Source organism: Sipha flava, unplaced genomic scaffold (genome assembly GCF_003268045.1).
Source record: "Sipha flava isolate LNK unplaced genomic scaffold, YSA_version1 116_pilon_pilon, whole genome shotgun sequence".
Lineage (NCBI taxonomy): Eukaryota > Metazoa > Arthropoda > Insecta > Hemiptera > Aphididae > Sipha > Sipha flava.
Genome location: NW_020271740.1, coordinates 99231 through 125940, shown reverse-complemented (window position 1 = coordinate 125940; position 26710 = coordinate 99231). Strand labels below are relative to the sequence as shown.

The following is a 26710-nucleotide window of genomic DNA, read 5'->3' as shown; positions in this document are numbered from 1 at the left end:
ATAAAAAAAGCTATAAATTGGTGCATGAACTTCGGACTTTAGTAAACAAATTATAATGCTCATTAAATGGAATTATGATCAGATTCTATAAGTATAGTAGAACATCATTAATCCGGACAGCCATTTATAATATGTAAATGATAAATTATTATTTAATAATAATAATAATATTTAATTAATAATAATTATAATTATTATAAATTATACTAGTTTATATAAAGTATCTAAACATTGTCATTAAATACATAGAAGATAACAACAATAAAAAAATATCTACGTATTATTAGTATCTAAGTTCTTGAGTTAAACTATTATAGTTATAATAACTAGTTAATTATTAAAGAAATCACTGTGAAAGGAAGACAACCAAAGATTGGCAGTTTATTTAAACCAGTAAACATGTCAAGTGTGAATAATGAAGGTGAGCCTTAACATATACTGTATTATGTATGTAATGATTATGAAACAATTAAGTAATATTTTTTAGGTTTAATATTGTTAAACATACATATGTATTAGATTAAAGCTTGTATAATAAAATATTCAATACATTTTTTTAAATTTATAATTTACGATTTTTGGTTATTTTGTTTAATCTGAACTTTCATTAATTCGGACAAACTAGAGCCCCAATTAGTCTACTGTACATAACAAAGATAATGTATATTTAATTTAAAAAATGTTTAACTGATAAATAAACGCAAAAGCCTAGTTTACTGGTTTAAATAATACATTCACACAATTTTTTTTAAATTTTTAATAAGCGACTATTTACTAATAAACTAGATAATTAAATATGTTCTCAAATTAACTAACTTTGTCTTTAAAACTTTAATGGAGCATCATTTTAAATTAATTACTAAGAATCAAATTTAAACAACTAATAAATATATATTAAATGTTTTCATTATTTTGTTTTATATTGATATAAAAGAACAAGGAGAAAAGGGGAGTTGCTTAATATAACACAGTTTAAACCTAGTAACACATATCAAAGGGGAACTTAATAAGGCAATTTAAGCTATACACAATTTTTAACAAGCTTTAATTTCCTTTATTGATCATAGACCGTTAAGCATACACCAGTATACTGTGTTAACATTTAAAATAATAAAACATAATATATGTATGATTTTTACTTAATAATTATAAAATATTTCAAATTATTGTATAGCATATATTAATTAATGCACTAAAGCTTAGGTAAGTTTTATTAAACTAGTCACTTCTTTTTTTTCAATTGAAATTAAAAAAATATACTAAATAAACTTACCAAGTTAAAATAATTATTTAATTGTATATAATCTACATTTAACTTGTTTAACATTAACAATGGCTCTAATTTCTAAGTTCAACAATCACACTTAATCACACCTAATAAGTCTAATTAGGTTTACATTTTTTCATATTTTAATTATTAATAAAATTATTTTAATCTAATAACTCTATAACTATATTCTAACTTATTAAATATCATTCCATACGCAAAAATCCTTTAAATTTGAAAAACGCTTGTACAACTCTTCATACACTTGCATCTTCATTACCTACAATACTAGTATTGATATCACCTAAAAAATGCAGTTGCTTAAATAATCAAAAAATATAAAATAATTAGTAAAAGTACTCACATAACTTGGTAGGATAATTATTTATTGAATTAATTTTATACTAAATTAAAATGATAGTGAGTCTGTCACAAACTGCACTAATTAATATTAACATACTAGTTCCAAATACTTATTTTCTTTAAACCTGTAAAAAATGTTAACAATATTAAATACTTAAATAAAACAATTAAAATCCACATATACAAATCAACTATGTATATTGAATATCTCAATTCCCACTATCATAATGAATTATTGCATATAAATTAACATCTTAAATATAAAATTGAATTGAAAAATAAATTAGCTGTTAAACATTAACTTAATAATTAAAATATACATGGCTTATACTTAAAAACAGAATGTTTTTCTTTTCTATTTTGTGGTGATTGTTTATTCATCTATATTCCATTTTATAACAGGAAAATCCTTATTTTATTCATTTTTGAATGAATTATTTATAAATTTCATTATATATATATCAAAATTAAACTTTATTTAAATACTTTGAAAATTTTTCTAAAATTATTTAAAACAATTATATTATAATTATTATAATATTCAAAATTATATTGGTTATAAATTATTATACTCAAATAATTTATGTTAAAGTGATATAGTTATAAAAAATGTAATATAACATGAATTGAATGTAGATTATACAAATTAACATTTTTAAAGTCATAATGTATTTAACATCATATATTTTATGAGACTAATGCTATAGTATTAAATTTAATAATTAACAATGTAATAATAATGCTAAAATAATGTTATTTAGATTTCAATATTTTTTCTCGATTCGATTATGTTTGATGAAGAAATGCAATGACTCAAAATTTCATCAATTCAAATTTAAAACCAATAATAGGTACAACAGTTAGTAAAACTGTGATAATAGGGACAATGTATGTGTTAAAGTAAATTTAATAATTAAATAATGTTGACATTAACCGAGTCATGTTAGACAAGACATTTACTTAAAATTAATTAGTTAATCACATGTAATATTAATTGTTTTGATTGTAAAATATTTTTTGTGTGTCTATTAAGTATGATAAATATTAATAAGATAAACAAATAATAATAATTTAATCTTGAGGTATTAGAATCAGTAGTTGGAATAGTTTTTTTCATACACACAACACCAAAGTAGCATATTTACTCAACATTTTATAAATATATAATTACTGTATTAGTTTTTCATTTTTATTAATCAAACTTATCTTAATGATTACTCAAAAAAATCAAAATGTCATGTCATGATTAGAAAAATAAAATGACAATGGTTTTTAGTTTTCCAATGAATAAATTAAGTTCAAAGCATTTTAAATTTTTTAAATAATATACAATTGTATACTTCAATAAAAATATTATAGTTCAATGACATTATTCAAAATTTGAACATTGTAATGCCTATATTTTATATTTATTTATATTAATTAAATACAGGCTTTATTCAAAGTACAATATTAAGTACCTACAATGTTAAGTAGAAGAGAGATGGAACTAGGTAAGATTATAACAGAAATTAAGAGTAGGTATTAGCTAGACATATAAATCCTTTAAATGAATATGTTAAAATAATCCAATACTATTATAATATTTACGAACAGAAAATGTCAATAATTATCCTATAATACATTATAAATGTGACTATATTATCAATAATATGTATCAAAATAAAAATAATAAAATAAAAATTCTGCAAAAATAAAATTTCAATGTTGAACACTTATTGATATAAAATAGACTATGAAAAAAATATATTTAAATAAAATAAAAAATGCTGATGGGTACTTGTAATTCCATAAATATTAATAGCTAACTTTAAACTTAAAAATATAACTAATTTTCTAACTAAAACAAATTTAATTGTATAGCAAATTACTATATGTTTTGTGTGCATCCTACACTTTATTATCACCTAATAAATTCTGAATTATGTACTCTGCTGATTTTTGCATTATTATATTTAATACTTACATTAAACAATCATTAAACGATGACTTGAGTAATAGAATTGCATTAAGTATATTTTGAAAATTTACATAAATTGTAAATCATTGAGTGTCGAATTTATTAAGTATGAATGGGTAGAAATCAAAATGTTGTGGTGTGATTACCACACACTCGAGTATTATTAATCTAGAGTAGGAAAATCTAAACTGAGCAACATCGAAAGTAGTAAAAAAGTTAGATGCCGCAACAGCAAATTAAAGTTGCGATCAAGATAATACATCGAATGAAATGATAATATTGATAACATAATAAGTTTTGGTTATCAAATGGAACGCTTATCAGCCATCATACTTAAGAGTTATAGATATATTAAACACATTTTAATTTTAATAGAAAATTTTTAACTTTTAAAGCATCAATTTATAATAATTTAAATTTTCTTCCCGCTAACGATATCAGCATCACGTAGACATGCAAACAATCTTATTATACTGTTGTTTGTGTAGCAAATAAAATTTGCATGGTAGATTATAATTATCATATGCTTGGCATTTTCGTAATATTACGAAACGTTTGATTGTCACAATATTTCATTGCATAGCATTTCTTAATTATACTATTGGTTGTGGAACCGTTTTATTAAGTGCCGTCGTCAGTAAAATGTATTATGTACCTACCCAATATACTTCATGCATTGGTGATACGTACCGAAGACTACTTGAACTTCTCAATACCATTTTATTTATTATTATTTAAATCGATGATACTTTTCAATAAAATACAAACATGTACATTGTTTTATTCGTTATTTTAATTAATGTTGGATATATAATTTCAATTAGTATTTTAGTACGCATGTTTTTTCAAGAAGATGTATTTATATTTTAAAAAACTGTTATTATTCTAATACCTACTCAAATGCCAAGTACTTTGTAGGTAGGTGTACAACTTTCTAGTTGACAAGGGATTCCAACACTCTCAATCTCTCATTAACCTTTTGTACACTTTCAAGCCCGAACGATCCAAATAGCTTAATTTTCTGCGATTACAGTTCAACATTTATTTTTATTTTTAGTTTCCGGTAATTTGTAAGAAAGGGTAAACTTTACCAACACCTTTGATTTTCGCCAACTTCAATCATTTTATCGTAACTTTGAAAATAGTCATATTAATAACCAAAAATAAATAACAATTAATTTAATATTTTGAAATAGGTATAGGAACTAATCAAATAACTAATAAGATAAAAACAAAAGTAACTATGTACCCAACTGACAAACAAATACATATTCATGTTAGACTCATAATTGATTATTATAAAAATGGTTATTATTAAATAGTCAAACCTACACATTAGGTCATATATTCGTATGATTCCATAATTATGACTGTGGTTATAAAACTGAAATTAAAAATATTTGAAAAGTGGATATCTAACCCTTTCAGTTAATCGAAGTATTGTTATTTTTTTGAAATAAAAAGATTTTTAAAAAGTATTTATGTAAGTATAAATGTATCTAAACTTTTCAACATTATTTTATAGCACAATGTTCACTAAAAAAAAGTGTAAAGTATAATTAATTCTTAGTTAATACCATAAAGTGATATATTACCTTATAAATTACTTGTATTCTAGAAACAAGGAATCAATTATTATTAGAAATAATAAGAATTTAATAAGAATTTAATGTTTTATATCAACCAACGGATTTGTAATGTATGCACGAAAATAGTTCTTGTGAGTATTTTGGCAATGAATTAATATAAAAATAGACATTGAAGAGTACAATGTACACACTACATGTAACAATATTACTTTTGTCGCCAGCCACAATCTATAATATTATAACATTTAAAAAATGACCTTTATTTATTTACTGAATCGAATAAATTAAATATTTATCAATAAAAAAAAAAAAAAAAAAAAAACGTAGATTACGGTTTATGTGGAGGTATGTGCTTTTCACGAGTAACAATTATTAACATTAAAAATGATAACTGAACTCATAGCATTTGAAAGACGATTCTAACCAAAGCTAAGTTAATTATATTATATTAATTCTATAGTTGTTAGGCAAGACCTAATGGAAACCCCGGTGACGTATAGACTGGGACGGCGCGAGAGGGTGGGCAATAGGGGCAGTTGCCCAGGGCTCCGCGCCTTAAATTATAATTAAGGCCCCGCGGTTCTGATTTAACTGAACTTAAAATATGTTATCAATATAAATTATAAGACCCAACATTTATTTTGCCCAGGGCCTCGCAAACTCTAGCACCGTCACTACGTATAGGACAATATTTATTATTTTTATTATGTGACTATCGTCACTTGTATTGATCTATTGATATTTTAACTTTTGAATTGCGAAAAATATTGTAGTTAAATAGTTTATTCGTTTTGTTCATAATCTGAGAAATCAGTATTCCTGGAGATCAATATTACTTCCCTCAACAGTGTTCTAACTATGTAATATAATCACTTATCAGCAAGGCTTGTAAACGTTATAATAACGTTATGATTATAACGTTATATTTGATAAAAAACGATTGAAATTTATAAACGTAATTAGGTATTACGGAAATCGATAAACATAAATAAATAAATAACACAAAACAAAACGTAACGTTTAACAAAATATATGATATATCATTGAACAAAACAACGCAAAGCGGTATATATTGTATTCCATTAAACGAAATAATTAATTTCCAATTATTTAATAATACTTAGTAGTATTCAATTATTTATTCAATCCAAGAATTAATTTTATTTAGTATCCGGCCTATCCGGGAGATCCCGTATTAGATATTATTTTAAAATTTAATAAGAAGGTTTAATAAGAATGATTAATAATTAATAATTACCAATAGCTAATAATAGTGATACCCTGATAATATTGTACTGTACTATCTGTACTACGGTCGAAATTTATACCATTAAAGTTATTCAATTATTGTGTTCGGTGTTCAATTTGCTCAGATTTGTTCAGTCGTCACTCGTCAGTGTTTGCCTAATTGTTGTCAAATGTTTAATATTTATATTTTATACTAATATACTTATAGTCTTAACGTGCATACGTTTTCTTAGTTAACTCATAGTTGAAATTCAAAATTTCAAAATAATAATCATGGTTTTTTTTTTATATTTATTATTTTATTATCAAGTCCTTAGAGCCTAGGCAATTTATTAAATTTAATAATAATATTATTATTTATTACTCTTAAGATTAATTATTATCATACTGTTTTATCATTTATTTTCTTTCCATTTCTTTACGAACTATCTATGTATTGTAATTTAATCTGTATCACTGTTCCCTATATTTTGTAAATAATATGTAATTGGGTTATCTAACCCATTTAATAAAATAAATAAAATTCTACAATACCTACTTAAAACTCAGAATAGGGAAATTATGTCCCCAAAAAAAGGTCATAATCACTTTTAAATTGCGGCCTATATACTTTTAAAACAGGTATCTAAATGCTTTTGAATTTTAAATAATGATAAATGCAAAAATTGTATAACGTTTTAATTCTGAATAACGATAAACACAAAAGTTGAATAACGTTTAAATTTTGAATAACGATAAACTTAAAATTTGTATAACGTTTTGATTGTAAATAACTTAAAACAAAATTTTTTTTTTCAAATGCAAGCACTAATTATCAGTCATTTCGGATTAAATAACATTTAAAAACTTTAATCCGTAGTCCGTGCTGTACACCGGAAAGAAGTCACGCAATCACAATATTTCCACCATATTGTCGGCAGGACTCCCGCACGAGCTTGATAATAAAATTAAAACGATTATAACTTATCAGTTAACAGTTTATCAATAATAGATTCCAAATAAAAATTAAAAAACAAAAAAAAGAAGCAAGACAACAATTTTACAATCAGACTCTTCTTCTAAAATTCGTCACGTGATAAAACACCAATAGAACTAAAAAAAAATTCGAGTCAATTTTGAAAATGTTGCTCTAGGCAGGTCCCTAACTCACCTATACTTTGAGCTGGCCCTGACAACTATGTATGTATGCGTATTAGCAAATTGCGCAAAGGTTTACACACGTTTTAATTACAATAATATGATACTCGATTGAGTTATATGTGCTTTTTTACAGTCCTTGACTTGAAAAAATAATAGTAGAGGTACTCTGATAACACATATAAATTGTGCGTCCCTATCTAATTAAAAACTGAACATAACCGTGTTATGTCGCCTCATGACCTTTGAACATGTTACCACAAACCAACGAATGTTCCATAAATGTTTATACTCATTTTCAAAGTTTCAAACACGACGTCAATATATAAATATAGTATTAAGTTTTTTGTCTACAGAGGCTATTCAGTTTAAAATTCTAATAAATAACAAAAAAAAAAAAAATCTAAATAAATTACAGGCGTTTTATGTAATAACATGTAGGTACGTGATTGTGTATGCTAACAAAAATGTTTGATGTTGATGTTTGATTATCATAATTTATCATGTACCGATGTATCAGAAAATAATACTTAGGTATACTTACACATTTTGTGTAAATGTTTTGTTTTTAATAAAATTATTAACTTTTTGTAATTTTGTAAAAACTATACTTGAATAAAGTACTGTCCCATGTGTCCATTCCTTTTTTTTTTAAAAAAAATAGTAAGGATACGCTCAGACCCGAATAATACTGTCGTAGGCCCAACTCCTCTAGCCCCAAGACTAAATGCTTTTAGTGCTAATACGATCCACCAATGTCCAGTATTTAAATGGTTAAGAAACCTTCTCTTTGGCAGAGAAAGTGTTGAATCTCAATATTAAACTTTTAACAACAAAAATATTTATAATATAAGAATCAAATTTTAACTTTTTATGATAAAAATTTTAACTAATAAAATCTTAAAAACAATTCATTTTGTTATAAAATTAGTTGTCAAATAACCATAAAAAACAATTTTTGCATATTTCAGTAACCCTTGTATTAAAGTGTAAAACAAAAAAAAAATCTTGATAAAAAATAAATAAATAACAATAGTGTACTATATGTATTACATAAATATAACTTTATAGTTACAAAACTTTATTGTGATATTTTTTATTTGCAAAGAAATCAATTACTTTTTCGGTATTGATTTCTTGGATCAATTCGTGTTCGATTGCAAGTACCGTTAATGAAGATAATTTATTTTGCCCAATAGTTGATAAACGAATTATGATAAAAAAAAAAATAATATACGAGTAGAACAATTATTTTTGCCCGTAAATTCTTATACATAATATTTTACCAGTGTACAAACTTTACAAACGTGTAAATTCGTGACCATTGTGTATATCAATTTATGATAGTAAAAAAAAAATACAAAAAAGCCATACTCACATATTTTTGTAGGCATTATTTTGTCTATAGACGCGGCTTCAGAGACTTACCAGGGGGAGAGGAATTTTGAGTATTAACTGATAATAGTAGTTTCCCCAAATTAGTACTAAGACACAGAGTCCGACTACGTTCCTGTATTATGATACACATATCTAACTTTACATATCTTTTTTTAGGCAAAATTTAATTTCTTAGGCAGGTATCTAATTAAATAATTGGGATTTTACAGTTCACAAGGATAAAAATGTATTGAACAATTTTAATTTTTGAAAAGCCTGGGGGGCCATGGCCCTAGTGCCCCCCCTTGGAGCCGCGCCTGAGTGCCTAAGCACTTATACGGCCCTGGGTACGCTATAATATCTGATAATCTAGGTAATCGATCTCTCCCCCCAATTCAAGCACTGCTTGTTTATGCGTGTATGTTCCTGTGTGCGTATATATGTGTGTGTGTGTGTGTGTGTGTGTGTGGGTTTATGTCAGGTACGCGTTTATACGTACCTAAGTGATAGGAGGCATAAAAGATCGAAAAATGTCATTAAAGTTTTGGAATACATCAGACGATAACCAGAAACGTATAGAACATAGGTTCTAACCGGGGGTCCGTAGATGGTTACTCGGTGGTCCACGGGGTGGCTGTAAGTTTTTTTGAAATAAGCCAAAAATAAATTTTGTTCGATAGAATTTTTAAGATAATTATAATTGTTAAAACACTCGGAAGCCATTTGAAAGACAACAATGTTTTTAAATATAAAACTTAGATTACAATAATCTTATATGCCATATAAAGCTATCGCAATCGTAAAATAATATAACACGGCAATACAATCTAACGAGCATTTCAATTTAACTCGGAAACCTATCACTTCTGTTGACCCGTCACCGTATAATAAAAATTATATTTATTATATTTACCTATAAATATATTTTTTTTTTGCAGGGGGGGTCCGTGATTATATTTTATGCTTTAAAGGGGTCCATGGCCAAGAATAGGTTAATAATCTATGGTATAGAAAAAGCAATGATGTATAACATGCGTGAACATTGTACAGTGCCGTGTCAAAGGTTCTCAGGTCAAACGTTGCCGATGCAACATGTCTACGATTCGCGAACGGGCAAAAATCCATATTATGGTAGATTTACGACGAGACATGACACTGCGCGAGCGAAGTAATCGTTCACCAACGTTTAAATACATTATTTTATGCATATCGAATGATAAATAATGAACTGTCCCAATAAGTCTCTCGGCACGGCGTATTGTGTACGTGCGTCTATCGACGGCACGTTTCAACAGCGTACGGGCATGTCAAAGGTCTACAGACGAGCCGTTGAAATGATGTCGCCCATAGCAGTTTTACGTTTCCCATCGCTACCGGCGCGAGCAACCGAAATTGCGAACCGAAATCTGTTCGCGTGTCGAAATAAAACGTATTGTAAGAACTTAATCACACTCTAAGATATTATCGTCGTCGATATTGGAAGATATCAGATATTGCTTGCACATTACGACCGATATTATCGTCGGCTGTGGGGAACGATATCGCCTGATTTTCGATTTCTGATTCACTGATTTTCGTGCTCAGTTTGTACTTGTACGCTGTTTTGTAAAATGTTAGTTCATAGTTTGTATAATCATTGATTATAATAGAATTTGTAATCGATGCTATAACCTAATTTGAATGAGTATTATTTTTGATTAATTAAAATAAATAACAATGAAAAAAGTGCAAAATTTTGCATTGTTGTGTCTTCGAAAAAATATAATTTGAATATGGTATAAAACCCTCAACAAGGAGGTATTGGGTTCATCCTATGTTAGAAGTTGATACATGTGTTAATTTTATACAAATTTTAACAAAATATTACAAATCACTAGATTCCACCAATTCAATTAAAGTTGGAATATCGTAGGAAAAACTCATTTAATAATAATATTAATGAAAATTTTTTAAAAAAATTATAATAATTAATTGTTGAAATGTTGAATAACTATATTTGTTATTTTATATTTGTTTATATGGTATAGGGATGTGTAGTGAGTGAGTTGATTCAAAGAATCGACTCTTTTAAATGAACTAAATGAGTTGAATCAGTGTACCATAATTCAATGATTCAGTTCAATAATTCGATGAATAAATAGACATACACATATATATATATAGACATATTATTGTATATATTTGTGATGTTCCCTCATAGTTCTTATCAGTTCCATAAGTTTAATACTATAATTTTGTCAGCTATAGGTGGATATTGGGGGGAGGGGCTTAAGCCCCTTTGATCGTAATCAAACATTAGACGTCAAAATAAATTGTATATTTTAATATATGATATTTATAATTTCTATTATATTTTTCGGTATGCGAGAATGGTCTGGAATACTTACAGACTATCGTTATTGGGGAAAGCCATATTTTATAGGGAATGTTAAGCCCTCCCACGGATGTGAACAAATATCCTATTATGTTGTTAGCTCTTTACTAGTGAGTTATGTCAATTGAACTATGCAGTTCACTGATGTTGATCATTATTATCTGAAATGAAACGTATAGTTGATATGACCTTATTGAATTAAGAGATGACTCACTAAATCAAGGCGTTGGAATGAACCGAGTCAAGTCAATTGAATCATTAAATTGAGTCAAATATCCCAACTCCAATGAACCACGAAATCCGTGTTTATCTTTACCATCAAAATAACGAACAAATCGATAACATTATTTCGGCACGACGATGTCATAAATCATGTGCGAAAACCGACCATCTCTTTGTATTTGTCATTGAAATCGGAACGATAAAAATATCGTCCGATATCTACTGGTCGACTGTCCGACATGTGCACCGATAACGTGACGTTATTTTTATCGGTTCGGTGTCAACGCGAAAAAACCGTCCGTTTAAAACAACATAATTTTACTTCTACCGACACCGATAATATCGGTAAGCGCGAAAACGCGGGAGTGCAACATCTGGGAGAACATTGTTGGGCAGCGCTTCAGACACCTTCGACTTCGGTGCAACCGGATTGCACAGTCCACTCGCGACGGTCGTTGGGATCGCGTTCTAATAGCACGGGTGACGGTGACCGGGCCCACGGGCGGACCTCGTGCGGACGCAACCACTTGTGCGGTGCGACCAAACGCCGAACGCCGTATACTCCATATGGGCGAGACAGCGTCCTCGGAGACGGTCCTTCGGATCGGAGCGGGTACGTTGATGTAATTTTTTTTTTTCATTTCCTTTCTCCCTCTGCACACCCGTACCACCTCCACGCGTCCCTCCTTCTACACCGCGGCTGCGGCGTACGGTCGAGACGGCGGCGAACGAGCGTGCGCGTAGTGACACCGCCAGTCAGCAGTAAGCAGCAACGGGAGCAGACCGAATCCGGAATCTTCCGCCGGAACATTGGATCCGGTACGTACACAACAAATAATTGGTCGCCATGGCGGCGTGACAGCACTACACGGTTGTTATTGTTATTATTATTTTTGAGTGCGGCACGCGCGCGCCGTTCATTCGACAGTTGATCGTTGGCATTCTCGCAGCGTCACTGCGGCTCGGCGAACGATCAACTCGTGCGACTTGTTACGCTTTTCACCCGGACTTTACCTGCTTCGTAAGACGCAACATTCTCATTTTTTTCTCGTCCGTTCTCGCCGAAACGCTTACCCGTCATGGGTCGCGGAAGAGGGACGACGACGATTTGGCTCGTGTCGACCAAGCCGTGATAACGTATCGTCAGGGCTGTAGCGACCAAACATTGCGACCGGGGCGAAACTTTAAAATACGCCCTTAAGTATTTTAATTTATAAAAAAAAATTCACAAAAAAACTCAATATTTTTATATAAATGTAGTATAAATAATGATTTTTCTTAAACGTTAGTTAATTTTATTTAAATCAATAATTTATTAAAATATAGGTTTAATAGGTATAACATAATAATATTTATAACTTATATACCTAAGTTATAAACACGTAATATTGCTTTTACTTATAAGTAACAATTAAATTGCAATTTTTTTATTATTGCGCCCTCCCGGGGCGTAGCCCCTAACCCTTAACCTAACCTTGCTACTGTCCTGTGTATTGTTTCGCCGAATAAGCGTCGAACTTTTATGCCTACATGGCGTTTTCCCGTTTACTCGGCGTCTACGCCAACGCGATGTGGGTCGGCCGAACAGTGCATCGGTTGTATTACAGACGGACGAATGAGGTCGTTTCTCTCACGCTGTTATCGAATGTTTTTCCACTCGTCGGTGCTCTTTGCATCCGTTTGAAACATAACTACTGTTATAGTGCGCGTCGCGTCAGCGATCGTAGCCGTCACTCGCAACGATGACGTCCGAGGAGCACGTACGTTTTCGGAAAGATAAACGTTCCGAGAACCAGTCGCGACGTACTGAATATCGGTATTGCATCATTATCCGACGGACCCCCGTCCGAATTGCATCCGTTTCGTACGCGAACACTGTTGAACACCGCCATTTTATCGAACCGCCGCGGAGTTCTCGTTGATCGGTTACGAAAAATAACGATTAATATGATCGGAGAATATTTATATTTAACGACGCATGTGTTAAAAAAACCCGCCGTAGGCCGAACAACGTAACAACTCGTTGTACGGACGAATCACTCTCCATAAATAGGGCTCTAGTCGTCGTTGGTTTTTCAACGGAATGCATAGTCGACCGACGACCGCCGTCGACGATGATAAGGAAAATAACCCCAGCGTTACTACTCGCCCCGCTCGTCGAACGGATGCAAACACTTTTCCCGACGAAATCAACCGTCGTTAGATCCAAACAATATCGTCAATCACGCACGAACAAAAACTAGTTGTTCGGCGTTATACTCGACTCTGTTAGTTTTCTTGATAAAGTTCACTTAATTTTTTTCAAACTTCCCGAGACCGCGGGGTGTACGACCTCGGTACGAGACAAGGCCGGGTTCACGAGGAAAGCGTGCGTGCGTGCGTGCGCGCGAGTGTTTGAACGTTGACATCGGGTCATCCTCGTACGACGTGAATAAATCAAGCCGAAGTCGAACCGCACACGCGTAGGAAAATGTTTTTTCGTACGTCGATGACGGACATAAACTGCCTTTGTAGTTTTTCGAGAGATGGCGCCACGGACGACGAATTGCTATTACTATTATTATTATTATTATTATTTCACCGTCGTCCCGCGACTGTTCCGGGGCCATCCTATACGCGTTCGTTCCCGTTCCACTTATCACCTCAGTATCCACTCCAACCCCATCTCCTCCTCCCTACTCACCCCCGGCCGTCCTCGAGTGCGAGTGTAAAGTGTAACGTTATGTGTGCACTTTCATTGTACACGAGCGAGCGGGACGCGCGTGTGTGTGTACACTTTAATAAATAATAATAATAATCGCTGCGACTGTTATCAATAATCAAATTATCGAGATGCAATAATTGATTTAATTAGCTGCTATACCTGTAGTCGTAACTGTTCCTCTCACGTACACTCGTTAATCGAACGGATAATAATATTGACCGACCGGAAAAGACAATCGAAACTCCAGCTCGAAAAATGAGAATCATCAGCTATAGACTGGCCAAGAGCCTGGAGAAAATGGTGGACTACTATTCGCAGTTCAACCCGTCGTCACTGTCCATCAAACAGTTCATCGATTTCGGTGAGTGTGACGCGCCTACGTAATCTTACATGGCAACTTGGTTTTTCTTTATTTAAGTGTTATTTTAACGGATTTTCTAAAACGAAATAATTTGTCAACTGTATCCCACCACTATTGGTTATATTTGTGGTAAAATATTACTTATTTGTTAAATCAAGCAATATCTTAATCATGCTTAACTATTTTTTCAATCTGTAATTGACTTGCACATGTTCCAAGTAAGTAATTCACCATCAGATAATCAAATTATCAAGAATTGTTTAGTTTTTTTTTTTATCTTAATGTTGAAGGATTATATATTTTGTACTAGAAATAATATAATTATTTATTATGTACATAATATATATTTGCCTGTGACTGTATGTGTGTGAATGTAATTGTTTTCAACTTTTCCTTTTTAATCTGATACAAATTAAAATTTTACAGTACAAGTATGTATTTCCCCTTAATTTTAAACTTGTTTTTTATGTTATCAAGGATGATTTTATTATTATAGTATTGTACAAGATATACAGCTGATTAAGTAATAGCGATTACCTGAAGGTTAATGGTAATTACTTTTCTATTGACCTAAAAAGTTAATACTGGAATACAACATTATATTACTGTTAAAGAGTTATTGCATATTTGCTAAATAAAAAAAAAAAATTTTAATAGTGTTAAATAGATGTTTTTAAACTTGAATGTAATTTTTATTTTATCATTGAGTAGAGTAATAAAGTATTACGTGTATTGCTATCAAATTATTTCCACTAACAAATAACTAGAAATAAATAAATAAATTTTAAGTTATATATAAATAGGTTCTAATCATTTGCTTTCTAGATAAATTTTTATTTTATTTTAATAACTATAGTTAAAATATTTTGATTTTGTTATCATTTAATGAGTCATTAAAAACTATTAAGTATGTAAATACAATTAATTTATTCTTAATAACTTAGATATTATCAATTCTAATAACAAAGATTTGAAACCTATCCAATTATCTAGATTGTGTTTTAGTTAAAAACAGTACAAATGCATTATATAACCAGTAGTAGGTGCCTGAAACTCATTAAGGAAAGGAGAAATATTAGAATCTTAATGATAATTCAAAGAGTTTTAATCCCATTAATACCATTTTCCAGAATTGATGAAAACATAGTCAAACAAATATTAGCTAATAGATATAATTTAAGTTACAAAGTTGTAAAAATAAATCATAGGTATTATTTTATAAAATATATTTTATATTACAACTGATAGCTTAATTATATTCAAAGTATTGACAAAAAGCAATTAAAGTAAAATAAATAATTGTAATAATAGTAAGATATCATTTTTTATATGTGTTACATGTTTAACAAATATATTTATCTATCTTGAAACAATTCAGTGATAACACAAATAATCAATAAATATTACAATGATCAATTATACTGTCATAATTTAATAATATAAGTTCTATATATAATGTATACTCTACTTATATAAAAAAAATATTAAATAATCTGTGATAAAAAAAGTCCCAAGTGGAGGGAAATTGTTACGTTGGCTTTCCCATAAATCCGACCCTGTCCAATATGAGTTATATCCAACTGATCCTTACCATATAATACAACATGCAGGAGTAGTTAATGATCCTATATTTAAAAGCTCTTTAAAAAATGATTTATTTTAAAAACATTAGAAATTGGTAAAATAATATTAGAAATATTTTAACCTTACATGAGAAAAAAAAAATTCTTATTATCATATATTTCTTAATATAAGTTAATTTAATATATATTATTACACACAATGTAGATAAAAATTTTTTTTAAGTTGTTAATTTCTATTATGTATTATAGGTTTAAAGGCTAGTGAACAAAAATCATATCAGTTTTTAAAGAAAGAACTTCCAGTTAGATTAGCAAATATCATGAAAGAAATTCATTTGTTACCGGATAATTTATTGAAAATGCCTTCTGTCAATTTAGTGAATAATTGGTACACACAATCTTTTAACGAAATGATTGAATTTGAAGTTGATGATGGATGCACTGAAGAAACGTTAACCAAGTAAGTGTAAACAAAACTTAAAAAAAAATTCTATATCAATATAAATTACAAATAAATACTTTTATTTATTTAGTTTTTATTGGTTTAATAAATAAAAATAAAATTCAATAAAAAATAAATTTAAAATATAAATAAATGTGTAATATAGTTTTACGAGTATATTTATAGCATATTGAATATCATGCAACCTTAACTATAAAAGTGGTTTGTAAGAACAGAATCAAATTTATTTAATAATTAATAAAATCAATTTATTTGTCTCAAAAGAATATCTAAATTAATTAAATTGATTTAAATAATTTAAATATTTTAATTGTTGCTCAGTAAATGTTAATGATATTTATTTTATCTTAGTATATATATTTATTTATAATACTATGTGTTATTATATTTAATAACAATTTTCCATAAATCATTGATTTTTGAGATTATTACATTTATAATTTTTTGTACATATTTAAAATATATAATTCTAATAAAACTAAGTATAAGTCTATAAGTAATAAATTTAAATTTTATTTTCAAAGTAAAATAATACTTAGAATACTCATAATATGAGTAATAAATAATAAATAAAATAAATAATATATTATATTATTGTCATAATATTTTCATAATTTATCTTAACAAATAATTACCTATTGTATATTAGTTAAGTCTATGGAGACTATATTTTCTTTCAAACTATAAATACTAAAAGTATTTTAATTGAACCTTTGTTTTACAAATAATTTAGATTTTGTGAAATATTGGTAAAAATTCGTAATCGGCATTCTGATGTAGTTCAAACAATGGCTCAAGGAGTAATGGAGCTGAAAGATTCACATGAAATCGATTTACATACTGAAAATAGCATTCAATATTTTTTAGACCGTTTTTATATGTCTCGCATTGGTATTCGTATGCTTATCAATCAACATAGTAAGTTTTTAAATCTATTTTTTTAAACAGTTAATGGATTTTAACAATTTATTAATTTATTTTAAAGCATTATTATTTAGTGATCATATCAATCGTAACCATCATCAACATATTGGATGTATTGATCCATATTGCGATGTGATAAGTGTTGTTAAAGATGCATATGAGAATGCTAGATTTTTGTGTGATCAATATTATTTGACCTCACCTGAATTACAAATCTGTAAAAGTATTGGTTAGTACAACACTATAGAATATTAATAGTTGAAAATATTATTAAATTTTATTTATTTTATAGATGGTGATAATGAGCCAATAAAAATAATTTATGTACCATCACATTTGTATCATATGCTTTTTGAATTATTTAAAAACTCAATGAGAGCTATTGTTGAGCACCATAAGACTGATGAATTGCCACCATTACTTGTGACAATCGTAAAAGGAAAAGAAGATGTCTGTGTTAAAGTAAGTTTACTAATTTAGAATATTCTTCTTAAACATTAAAGTGATTTAATATTGTTGGTAATAAAATATTATGTACTTATTTATTTAAATATAATACACAGTTTATTAAAGTTATTAGACATTTTTTTGGCTGTAAATATACAAAATTAATTCAAATATTTCTAAGTTTGAAATCATATTAAATATAATTATTTTCATAATTTATCATAAATAGTTTCATGCAAATATTTTATTGAAATATTACTCATTTTTTAATTTTTTAACTATCACTAGTTGAAGAAATATTAACTCATACATTTAGATGTATCATTATTTTATTATGTATATATATACATATAATATATAAAGTATATATACATTTATAAAAATATGCAATTATTTGTGAAAATAATAAAACATTCTTCAGTCATTCTTTAGTATAATTTCAATTTAAATAATTATGTATTGACATAAATATAAAAGTGTTTGATTAAAATAATTATTTTTAAACTAAGCTACGTAATCCACTCAGTATATCTTAATTTTTAGTTTTCAATAGTTTTGGTATTTTTGACTGACATTGATTAATATACTAAATTTATTAGATCTATTATAGTATAATAAATAATTTTAGTCAAATTTTATGGATTAATGCTAAAACACTGAATTATTCTATATTATAATGGTATTTGATTGATTATACAATAAAATAAAACAACATTAAAATTTGCTACTAACTAATATATACAATTGTCTTCTATGTATATATATATTCAACTAGAAAATCATACATTTCATGCTGTTTAGGTTTCTGACCAAGGTGGTGGTATTCCTAGAAGTTTGAGTGAACGAATGTTTCATTACATGTATTCTACTGCACCACAGCCTTCAAAGTCAGATGCACATACAGTGCCATTAGCAGGAAAGTATTTTTTATTAGTTACTATTTAATATTGAAATGAATGTAGATTTTTACAGTGTTGTTGACATTTTAGGTTATGGTTATGGACTGCCTATATCTAGACTTTACGCCAGATACTTACATGGTGATTTAGTGTTGTTATCTTGTGATGGATTTGGAACTGATGCCATTATTTACTTGAAAGTAAGAAATATTGTATTGATGAAAGCTAAATTTTAATAAGAGTATAAATAAAAGTTCCATTTAATCATAATGTTCAGTAATACTGAATTTTTTCCAATAAATTACTCTGGAAATATTAATATGAATGATTATATTTTTAAAAATGTATTTCTTGAGTGCATTCAATTTATTAAAATATTCAGTAGATTCTTTTTTTTTTTTTTTTAAGGTAAAATTTTATGTAATACTCACAATTTATATTAGGAATTATGTAACACAAAATTTACCTAATAAAAAAAAAAATTAGGATAAATTAATAAAACTCTTTTATTCATTCTAATTTTTGGAATCCTAATATACATTAACTATCTATTTATTATTTATTGTTCTATCCTTAGAAATAAAATTTTTATGGATATTACTACCTGTTGAATACATTTGTGTATGAATTTTAAAATGTAATCATTTTTAGGCTTTATCAACTGAGGCTAATGAGTTGTTGCCAATCTACAATAAGATGTCTACCAAGTTTTATAAAACAACCGATCATACTGTAGACTGGAGAAATACTTGCCATCATTCACCTATCAGTCAAACACAATTCACTCAAACTCAATAAATACAAACTGATTATTTGAAATTATTTAGTCACCATTTATACACTAACTTAAAGTATAAGAATGTTTTTTTTTTTTTTTTAATTATTTTAGTTATTTTTAATTTTAGAATGTAGAAATTTTTCCTAAATAATAACATGGTATATTCAGGGACATAATTCCTATATTTTCTCAATACTTTTGAGTACTAGGTCATTAAATAAATGTATAATTGAGACTAAATTCAGGTTATTTATTATGGTTATAGAAATTTTGAATTTATTATTTTATTACACGGATATCAATTATAGTTGTATTTAGTGTTATGATTAAAAATGAATGTATACATTTAAGTGAATAATATAGAATTAATAATAAAACTGATTTAATGATTGACATTAATATAATTTTAGGATCTTAAGCATTTTATATCATACATTGGAACATAACAAAAAAATGTTGAGACTTATTTCAATTATTTATAATATATAAAAATATGTATACTAGTTTTCTGTACCAAATTATACAAACGTTACGTTCCTGAAATTATTTCATTTATAATTTACAAACTCAGATTAAGTCAGTTCTTGTATATTTTTAGATTACTTTATTTAATTTAAAATCCATTTGGTTTACATTAATATACTTGTTTAGTTTTTTTTTTAAATTTATATTTGTGTTACAAGTGTTTCTGATAGTTCTTTATACCTTTTTTTTTTCATTTAATCAACTAATTTTATGAAATTATTGCTGAACATTATTTAAATAAATAGTGAAAGTAAAAAAATTAATTGAATTAAAAAATAAATTAAATACTAATGTTTATTCGTTACTTTTTCAATTATTTCTAACAATATACCTGATATTTTATTTTATAAATTTATAATTTAGTCAGTTTTTAAAAATGATGAATTTTTTGTTGATTTTACATTATAATTATTAAATTCTCCTTAGTATATTCTCTACATTGTTTTGGTACAGATAAGCACAAAATTATGCAATTATGCATACAACTTCTGTTGTATTTATATTAATTTGATGTAATATAAATGCCATAGATGTTAAACTATATTGGTTAGTAAACATAGTAAAAAAAAATCTTAAAAACTAATATGAATTATTATTGAATTTTTAGTTGATGTAAATTAATTTTATTTATGTTTCAGGTATAATTAGTTATAAATATTTAGGGTCTTTTTATGAGTATAAAATAGTGTGAATTTTGTAAATGTATAATAAAATGTACTGTTTGATACTCTTTTATAAGAAAAATTAAAACAATATTGTATTACAATTAATATAAATAATGAGAGTAAGAAATGATTATAATAAATATCCATTGTTTGACTGTAAAAAATTGTGTTTATTAATTTCATGTACATTATATTTTATCTTCAAAAATATTCATTAATTATTATAATTCAATTCATGGGGATTCCAAAGAAAAATTGATATTAATTTTATGTTTTTATTTACTATCCACCTGCTGATTTATCAAGCTCCTCGTATTAATTTTTAATAATTGTTTTTATTTTTTTTTAAATATAAAATTGCATAATTTTAATTTAACTATATGATAATTGGTACATAATATTTTGGGTTAGTTTATCTTTTGCTAACACAAATATTTTTAAATGGTTTTCCTACAAGTAAATTTTACTGTCAGCATTATTTTATGTTAAAATATAATATATTATGAAAATTAATTATTGTATTAATTATAATTATTTCACATTTAGGTACCTAATTTGTTTTTATTTTACTACTTCTTTTCTTAAATATATTCATGTTTTTGTTCATGTGTCGAATAAACTAATAAATATATAAATAGTAAGATATGTTCAAACTTAAGAAAAAATGAATTCAAACTAAATTAATTGATTGGTAATCCAATACCATTGTCCACTGATTCTCATTCGTTACAATTAATATCAAGAGGGACTTGGTCTTAACACTGACTTATACCTACTAAAAGAGCGTTCCACACCACAAGATGTTATTGGTGCATATTTTATTGCTCTTATTTCACTAGACGAAAAATTTAGCTCGATCGTGTCTTCATTTGCAATACCACAAAGAATGTTTCCTAAATATTTAATGGATTTCAGTTCTCAATTTTTATTTATAACAGCATTCATTTATTCTTTAATAGTCCAGCTGGACCCTCTGATTCATTAATTTTTGAAATTGATAAATCAATAATTTTTTAAGTTTTCACTTAAGTGGATTACACACTAGGCGATTCGAACGCACGTCTCTGTGCGTTTCGAACGTCGTGATTAATCGCTCAAAATTAAATATGTACTTATACATGGGTTTACTCACACACGTAAATTAGACGCGCATTCGGTTGCGTTCGGACGCACCGAAACGCTCGTGTTTAATTTTGTGCGTTCGGTCGCAATTTGCAACTATAATTAAACATTATTTTCCCAATGTATTTCCAATGCATTTCCGGCGTTTCAATACACACGGATCATTTAAACGCTGCGATTGCCCCTCGTTTATTTACGTTCATTCATAATTTGTCTACAACAGTTGTCGTATTCGTATACTTATAGTTTACGAAGTTCCTTATTCTAAGTTGTTACTTGTTACCCAGGTAGTTAGTTGTTGTTACTTAAGTTTAATACTTAAGAATTTAGCATTTACATATTTGCAGTGGCGACTCGTAGTGTTAAAAATAGGTGGTGCACAAAGTAATAACTAAAAAGCATTTACTATGATGTAACATGTTTTTACTGGTTTAAAATAATGTATCTTTTATTTTATCTTATATATACTATTATTATATTATGAAATAATATCGACCATTTGGTACAGAAATCAGATTACAAATGGAAAACCCTCAAAATTAGTCGTAGATAACGTTTTTTTTTAAATCGGTTCGCAGTAGTAACTGCGCACCGAGTTGCCTTGTATTTAGCGACCCCCTCACACTCGTTAACCATACGTATTTTATACAGGCATGCGGTGCTGTCAGTGATTGATGTGTGCATTTTGCATAACTGTTTTACTTTAGGAGCAATAATATGTTCACGATATAATAGTTCTTTACCGAAAAACATAGTTGAATAATTTTTTTTTTTTTTTAATAGCACACCCGATATTTAAAAAAAAAACAATTTACAACGTTAAGTTTTAAAAAATAAAAAATACTATTTTGATAAAATGGCATGTGGTGCGCTTGCACCTGCGCACCTACGCACGTGCCGCCACTGCATATTTGTTTGTACCTACGTATTTGAAAATTTTCAAATATGTTTGATAATGAATCATTTATTAATGAGGTATCGAAGGAGGAATCTATATGGAATATAGGTAAGTTATTTTCATTAACAAATTTAATTATTTGAATTTAGAATCTAACTAACTTAGATATTCTCAGAGGCGTATTTACATGTTTCCCGCGTGTAGGCCTTAGGAAAACGTAGAAAAACGCATCGACACACGTCTAATGTGTAAGGAGTACGCGTTTGCGTCTTAAAATCGCGACGTTTGAAACGCATGGAGACGTGCGTTCGAATCGCCAAGTGTGTAATCCACTTAAACGGAATTTTGGTGTTTTTTTAACTTAGATATTGATTTGCCCTAAAAAACTAAAATTAGATACATTATATAATGGAGCAGACTTTATTATTAGCTCTCTGAAAAATTTGTTTTCCCTTGGTAATTGATGCTGCATGTTCAGAATCCAACATAGATACCATATTCTTAATTCATCATAATATTTTGAATAATAATTTACGGTTTGTAATCATATCCCCTCTCCTTGATTTTATTAGCTTTGGAAGAAGCGAGATATTTTGATAGTTACTTTGGATATTTTAATTCTACTTGGAGCTTTTTGAAATAATTGTTTATTTTGTTGCGTGCCAACTGATCGATCGAATCTCAGTTATTCGCTCAGTCTGTTCAATACTAGCATGTAGGTGGATGTTGTTAATAATTAATACTAGTTATGGTTAAGTGATTTATTGATACTGTCCAAAACTATTCTAAGTACAATAATTAAATAAGCTGTTGGTTAATATTTCCTTATTAGAATGACGAGTATGTGATGTTCTCCTTTTAATCATTTATTTGTTTCCATGTATGGTGGTGATTGTTCCACACTATTATTAGTTATCACACAGTGTGTTTATAGTACTATTGTTATCTAAATACGCGGGACGCCACAATTTTTATTCATTGAATTACAATCGAAATTAATGTAGTAGATATGTAAAAGAATGTATAAATGTACAAATCCCAGTCCTGATAACAAATGATAATACCAGAGTCGGGGACGATCAGCTGTTGCTAGCGATTGTTCGGATATTGTTGCATAGAAAAGTTGATTGAATCGACGATAACATTAACGGATTACCGAGGGTCACACAATGGCTATGAACAAGATCACCGGTGATTGTGGTTAACGAAGTCGCCGAAGGCAGTGGTGCCATGAACAGGTCCAACGACGGACGTATAAAAACATTCTGTTTCTTCTGGCAATTGAAACCGGACGTCTTGTACCACGCACCAAAAATACATCACGGATCCACCGCTAAAGTTAAAGTTCAACAGAACGTTTGACCACTGCCGTCGATACGTACGCGGACCGTGATGGCATGTAGGGAGAGATAGGAATCTCTAAAATTGTCTAAAGCGTCTGCCCTATTCACGGACCGGTTCAATTGACTCTAAAAAGGGACAATTTCGAACAAAACATTTACCAATATATTGGATCATAATAACCGTTCGTAAATGGTTGAGAGCCAAGGCCAGCGTTATACAATTTTGTAGGAAGGGGGGGGGTGTGAGATCAAGTATTGCCGATTGAAATTTAATTTATGCCGACTCATAATTTCTAAAAAAAAACTACGTGAAGTATAAAAATTCCTGGTTTTGCTGTGTTAAAGTGAAGTAAAATAGTTAAAACAAAAACAAAATATAGAATTAAAACATTTTAAACCATTTTATGCATAGTTAAAATATTTGTTACTTGTACTTCATACAGATGTAAAGATACGGTGTATACTAATTGCGGTTAAAATCAAAAATTACGTACTAGTTGCGGTCACCCAACAAAAAGGTTACATACTAGTTGTGGTCACTCAAAATATATATCTAGTATATATGGTATATACCATGCTACAGTGGCGTAGCCAGAAATCTCTCAAGGGAGGGGCCCACCAGATATAACGCCAAAATCATACGTTTTAGTATATTATATTTTATATTTAATTAAGATTAAGACAATTGAAGTACTTATATTAAAGCATGTACAATTTAAGTAATGTTTATTATTTTGACCAGTCTTGTAATTGCATTCTCCTGGCGGAGATTTTTATGAAATCTTGTGCTATTTCCTCCATAGTTACATTTACTTCCTTATTAATGTTTGTTAAAGCCAAACCATTTAGCCTTTCTTGGGATATTGTTGATCTCAGGTAAGTTTTTATTCTTTTAAGAGTAGAAAACGTGCGTTCTGGAGTGGCAGAAGTAACTGGTAGTGTGGAGAACAACTGTAAAAGTGTTTTAATGTTCGAAAAAAGATCTTCGCAGTGCTTTTTTGATTGCTGAGAAGTACGTTTACCGCTGTTTGGTCTCCATTTTCATAGTTTTTTAAGAAGTCTTTTGCCCTTTGACTAGAGATCATATGATAATTGGTTTTAGAATGTTCATTTAAATCAGCCATTGCATTCTTATACTTGGTCATCGGCTCTCTTACTAGATTCTTTAACGACTACAAGAAATAATTATAAAATTATTATATTTATAAATAATCAAGGGAAATAGTTATTTTTTTCTGTGTAATATACCTGGTTGCCTGATCCACCGCCTGAAAAAGCAAATACAACACACCATTTGCAATAGGCTCCTTTATTAATCTCACTATAAGCTAACCATGGAAATATTTCTAAATACTTATATTGAAATTTTCTGCTATGTTTGCCTTCTGCATGTATAGGAAAATCATACTTTGGGTCGGGTATCCAAGTCAATTTCAAACAATTAAATATTTCAGAAGACTGTAAAGTGTGTTTGACCACAAAATTGGCAATATCATACAAATGCCCTGATTTCTAAAATAATAATAACAAAAGCGTATTACATATTACAATACTAATTAAACCTACATTTTTAGTATTCATAGCTAAGAATTGAAAATTTAATACAAGGTTTTCTATAAGTTTTAAAATTTATATTTGATGAAAACTGTGTTTTAATAATTATTATAATTCTATACATGAGTGGTGTCATATTATTAAACTTTTTAAAATAAAAACAATAATTTGTATTATTTTATTTTTGTTAAAACTGCTATGTCCATGCTATTCCATAATTAATATTATGATTATAATATGATAATGATCAATTTTTTATACTTCTGTAAAACAAAAAGTATGTGCAGCTCTAATATTTCTTTAGCGCAATCTCTGAGACATTAAGATTTTTAATATTTGAAAAACTAAACGTCATATTACTCAAATACTACACAATAGTATCATTGCGACAATACGTATAGCGTATATACCTACAGTCTTGCTTATTTATTTTATAATATAATACCTTCTTGATTTCCGTTGAAATTAGTCTCTGTGAGTCAGACTGTGACTGCTGCTGTCCGTCATCCACGACGTCGTTAGATTCTGTTTTAATTTTTTTTTGTGTTGAGTTAAAAAAATTAGTTATCTTCGATGTTCTTTTATTTTGTTGCATATTATTTTTAAATTCGGTTGTCAATTTATACAAATATTAAAATATATACACAAGTAGATAGTTAAGTTATAACTTATAAACAATGCATTGACAAGTAAAAGAATACGTTATTCACAACTACACGATTAGACTAGGATCACACTATATTGTGTTTTATCGGCAATTAAACAGCAACTGAAACTGAGCAACGCGTGTGCGGTATCGAACGGTTCCAGAGAAACAGTCTAATCTAGAATCTAGATACGATAATCCATTATCGATTTTATCTTTTGCTATTTATATTTTACTGGGTATTGCAAAATAATGCGAATT

At 28.4% G+C, this 26710-nt stretch overlaps 2 protein-coding genes and 1 long non-coding RNA gene across 5 annotated transcripts; 1 reads left to right on the top strand and 2 right to left on the bottom strand.

The window, feature by feature from the left end:
* Positions 1-901: 901 nt before the first annotated feature.
* On the bottom strand, positions 902-4788 carry LOC112692163. The gene is made up of 3 exons (XR_003149392.1): positions 3597-4788; positions 1632-1755; positions 902-1571 (listed from the first exon to the last, which is right to left on the bottom strand). It is a non-coding gene; the product is annotated as an uncharacterized LOC112692163 (long non-coding RNA).
* A 6566-nt stretch (positions 4789-11354) lies between these two features.
* Positions 11355-19991, top strand: LOC112692134 (pyruvate dehydrogenase (acetyl-transferring) kinase, mitochondrial). 3 transcript variants are annotated; one of them, XM_025566719.1, is made up of 9 exons: positions 11355-12356; positions 14407-14602; positions 16435-16645; positions 17382-17566; positions 17634-17801; positions 17865-18034; positions 18821-18935; positions 19009-19118; positions 19570-19991. In XM_025566719.1, the coding sequence occupies exons 2-9, from the start codon at positions 14497-14499 to the stop codon at positions 19714-19716; spliced, it is 1212 nt and encodes a 403-aa protein (XP_025422504.1). In that variant the 5' UTR covers positions 11355-12356; positions 14407-14496; the 3' UTR covers positions 19717-19991. The 3 variants fall into 3 exon arrangements, with proteins under 3 accessions (XP_025422504.1, XP_025422495.1, XP_025422488.1); XM_025566710.1 differs by having other exon boundaries at positions 14392-14602; XM_025566703.1 differs by lacking the exon at positions 11355-12356 and having other exon boundaries at positions 14093-14602.
* Positions 19992-24888: 4897 nt separating this feature from the next.
* On the bottom strand, positions 24889-26402 carry LOC112692389. The gene is made up of 4 exons (XM_025567049.1): positions 26249-26402; positions 25498-25761; positions 25272-25421; positions 24889-25200 (listed from the first exon to the last, which is right to left on the bottom strand). The coding sequence occupies exons 1-4, from the start codon at positions 26396-26398 to the stop codon at positions 24979-24981; spliced, it is 786 nt and encodes a 261-aa protein (XP_025422834.1). The 5' UTR covers positions 26399-26402; the 3' UTR covers positions 24889-24978.
* Positions 26403-26710: the final 308 nt, after the last annotated feature.

What these genes read in the sequence shown, in the direction of transcription:
- LOC112692134 (XM_025566719.1), top strand. Translation starts at nt 14,497, where the DNA reads ATGAGAATCATCAGCTATAGACTGGCCAAGAGCCTGGAGAAAATGGTG. An exon ending in AAGAAGATGTCTGTGTTAAA is followed by an intron (nt 18,035 to 18,820) that starts GTAAGTTTACTA and finishes CATGCTGTTTAG; the next exon opens with GTTTCTGACCAAGGTGGTGG. An exon ending in ACATACAGTGCCATTAGCAG is followed by an intron (nt 18,936 to 19,008) that starts GAAAGTATTTTT and finishes TTGACATTTTAG; the next exon opens with GTTATGGTTATGGACTGCCT.
- LOC112692389 (XM_025567049.1), bottom strand. Translation starts at nt 26,398, where the DNA reads ATGCAACAAAATAAAAGAACATCGAAGATAACTAATTTTTTTAACTCA. An exon ending in TTTCAACGGAAATCAAGAAG is followed by an intron (nt 25,762 to 26,248) that starts GTATTATATTAT and finishes TTATTATTTTAG; the next exon opens with AAATCAGGGCATTTGTATGA. An exon ending in AAAATGGAGACCAAACAGCG is followed by an intron (nt 25,201 to 25,271) that starts GTAAACGTACTT and finishes ACACTTTTACAG; the next exon opens with TTGTTCTCCACACTACCAGT.